The sequence below is a fragment of the Sinocyclocheilus rhinocerous genome, unplaced genomic scaffold, assembly GCF_001515625.1.
Source record: "Sinocyclocheilus rhinocerous isolate Xijiao unplaced genomic scaffold, SAMN03320098_v1.1 scaffold24, whole genome shotgun sequence".
Lineage (NCBI taxonomy): Eukaryota > Metazoa > Chordata > Actinopteri > Cypriniformes > Cyprinidae > Sinocyclocheilus > Sinocyclocheilus rhinocerous.
In genome coordinates this window covers 1,491,970-1,495,309 of record NW_015647124.1, presented here as the reverse complement: position 1 = coordinate 1,495,309, position 3,340 = coordinate 1,491,970, and the positions used below count along the sequence as shown (strand labels likewise).

The window sequence follows — 3,340 nt, the reverse complement described above, 5'->3', positions numbered from 1 at the left end:
CCTGTAAAATACACAATAAGCTGCATTCAAATAATAAATGTCTTTTCAAAATCTGTTTAATTACAAAAAAAAACATTCTATGGTTTGGAGGGACTTTATAATTTGCATACCTCTGAAGTAACGTTATCCTTTTAACTCAGAAAAAGTGATTTAAGTTCACTCATGCAGTAAATAGTGCTGGATAAAAGACTCATTTAACCTCCCTAGTGTGATGAAGCAGGCAGGTAGAAGACGAATGAATGCCTTGTATGCAAAGGTATAACAAATAAAAAAAAATAAACTGCCCATTTTCGATATTAACAAATATACAGTAGGTCATCATTTCAAAATCAAGATTATTTTAGATGCACAAAGTTGTTATTGTATAAAGTAAAGAAACCGTATTTCGGAAACTATTATAAAATTGGTTTAAAACCAGTAACAATGACACTTTACCGGTGTGACGTGAGAAGGGCCCTGCACACCCTGAAAAATAGGCTGTACCATCAGGGACATCTCACCATCTGCTGCATTAAATCGGTTGGAGAGATGGATGAGAATTACTGTGAATGAGCACTGGGGTATTTGTGTACTGACAAAAACAAAAGGCAATAGAGCTACACTTTATGCTGGTCAACATAACTGACCTACATGCTTTAGACCGGGAAATATTTACACCTGTGACTTTACCACATAACTGTAAGAAGAAACATCATGGACCTTATTGATGGCTTCATCATCTGGACTCTTATGGTTACATGTGAAGGGGTAGGTTATGTGCATGCTTTTGGATGCTGGTACCTTTTTCATTGAAAAAGCAACTATTAAATAAGATATGCAAAAAAGGTTATTCAAAAGATTGATGTTTCTTGGGACGTTCTTATAGTGTGCATGCACTTACATGTTTTTCAGATGAAGACAGTTCATCCTGAATGTTCTATAGTATTGCATCTACAAGAAAAAGAAGCTGAATGTCAGCTCCAAATTGGTTTAACACAGTCTTTGTTCAACTATAATGCTACCAATACAGGTGAGCTTAGTCACAGATAAGCACTGATACTCAAAACCTGAGAAATTACATTTCGTCAAGATGTCAACCCATAATCTTTAATTTGATACTTTAAAAGGATAGATTATCCAAAAATGAAAATTCTGTCATCTTTTACTCACACTGACGTCATTCCAAGCCTGTATGTTTCTCCTTCTTCTTTGAAACATGAAGATGATTTGTGAAATGTCTCAATTTTTTATCCATACAATAGAAGTCAGTAGTATCCAATATGGTTGGTTACCAACATTCTACAGAATGTATATTTTCTGTGATCAGCAGAAGAGAGAAAGTCATACAGACATACAGGTTTGGAATGACATGACGGTGGGTAGATGATTACAGAATTTGTATTTTTAAACTATCGCTGTAATTTGGAAATCAAATGCAAATATAGGAATGACTAAATATAAAGCTCTAAGACATAAATTGTCCTCGTTTATAGGCATATTTAAATACTGAGTCGTATAAAAGACTAAAATGTGACCTGCATTGTCAAAGGGATAGTTCACTGACGATGAAATAAAAAACAATTTGTAAAAAAATACCATAAAAGTAGTACGTTTAAAGTTAAGAACAGACCAAAATTCAAATAATTAATTACTCCATTAATTACTGTCATGGTCCATTCACTTTCATTGGAATTTATTTATTTATTGTTTTCTGTATGGAACTACTGTATAAGATATGTGTCAGTGTGTGTGTCAGCCAGCGTGACAATATGTTAAGACATACATCGTTTATAAGACTACATGCATAATTTATTAGCATTAAGAGTTACAGGAGTTCACAGGAAAACATGTACTTTTGACTCGAGCTGAATAATGACACTGTTGTCTTTTTATAGTGGTTTTACAGCAGAATTTTGATTTGTCATATATCTGATGCATCACTGATTGTGTCACTTCTTTGTTAAATACTGTAACGCTGCTTTGAAACAATCTCTATTGTATAACGTGCTATATAAATAAAGGTGGCATGACTGATGATAAGAGTCAATTTATTGTAATTGACAGTTTGATTAAGAAGTAGACTTCTGTAATCTTTAATTGTACCACTGTGGATGTCTTCAGGTTGTCTGGTTGAGTGGGATGGTGTGAACTGCTGGCCTGCGGGTCAGTGTAGGAGAGAGAGTCTCAGTGTCTTGCCCACCTCCTCTCCTCAAGTCCCATGGTAACTTCAACAGCAACACCATTGTAACATAATAATTCCTACTCGTTTTGCAAACATGGCCATAAAAGTTCAATGCTACAGTATGTCATAAATGTAAAATAAGTGTTTTTGATTGACTTCTTTAGAGCTGATCACCCGTACCTGCACTAATGAGGGATGGAGTAGGCTGAGTGTGTCTTATTACAATGCCTGCTTTCAGGAAAACAGCACAGAGCAGGAAGAGACTGGACACACAGTAAACAACTTTGAAGAACTCTATATTTGATATTATGTGCAATTAACTGAATGCTATGGATTACTGTGTTTCTGGATCGGTTCTAGGTTCTTGCAGAGTGTTATTGTACTGTCAGAAGTGAAGAGTGTCATTTTTGCACCACCAGTGTTACCAAATGTAAAAATTATCTGTTATCAAACAGGTTTCCTGAAACTTCCACTTTGTCCAAATGGCTTTTAAAACAATAAAAAATAAAAAGGGAGGTGTAAGAAATGCCTCTCGGTTTATATTTTGCCACATGTTTTGATATTTTATCTGATGCACCAACATTCATACAAAATTTTATGCAATGCATTTGCGTCAAAACACTTTTTGGGGTCCATTGTATACTTTTTACACATTTGTCAAATGTTTTGTGTTTAACCTGTGGCAAAAGTGTTTTGGCATATTGACAAATTGTAATATCCTATACTTAACTTTATTTAATTATCTGTTAATATTAAAATAGAAATTAAAACAACAAATATTTGACACCAAAAGATGGTGCTCCATGTTCAAACTCAAACCTTAAAGGGTTAGTTCACCCAAAAATGAAAATTAGGCTGTGTTTTACTCACCCCCGAGGTATCCTAGGTTAATAATCACTTTAATCTAGCTTGCGCTCACTGTTGTAAACGGAAGCAGTTCCGGAGGAATGACGTATGAGGTCGGCGTTGTGCATGCGGCGCTCAGAAGTGTCGCACGTGGAAGCGCAGCGGAGAGATCAAAACAAAACAGCGGTCACTAATTAGAAGTACAAAACGAGGATTTGTAAAGAAGAATGTCGGGGATTTCGATATAAACCAGGAGGAGTTTGCTAAAGGAAACTTTGCTTCCTTTGCTCCTGTTAACAAACGTTGGTTTTCACGAGACTCACCGGCGCATGC

At 35.5% G+C, this 3,340-nt stretch overlaps 1 protein-coding gene across 1 annotated transcript in view; it reads left to right on the top strand.

Moving 5' to 3' along the window:
- The first annotated feature begins 693 nt into the window (after positions 1-693).
- The window catches only part of LOC107708883 (vasoactive intestinal polypeptide receptor 1), a 5,353-nt gene continuing 2,706 nt past the window's right edge, over positions 694-3,340 (top strand). The window contains 5 exon segments of the mRNA XM_074560059.1: positions 694-747; positions 892-1,009; positions 2,101-2,141; positions 2,143-2,200; positions 2,326-2,435. Of these exon segments, the coding sequence (XP_074416160.1) occupies positions 694-747; positions 892-1,009; positions 2,101-2,141; positions 2,143-2,200; positions 2,326-2,435 (381 nt within the window).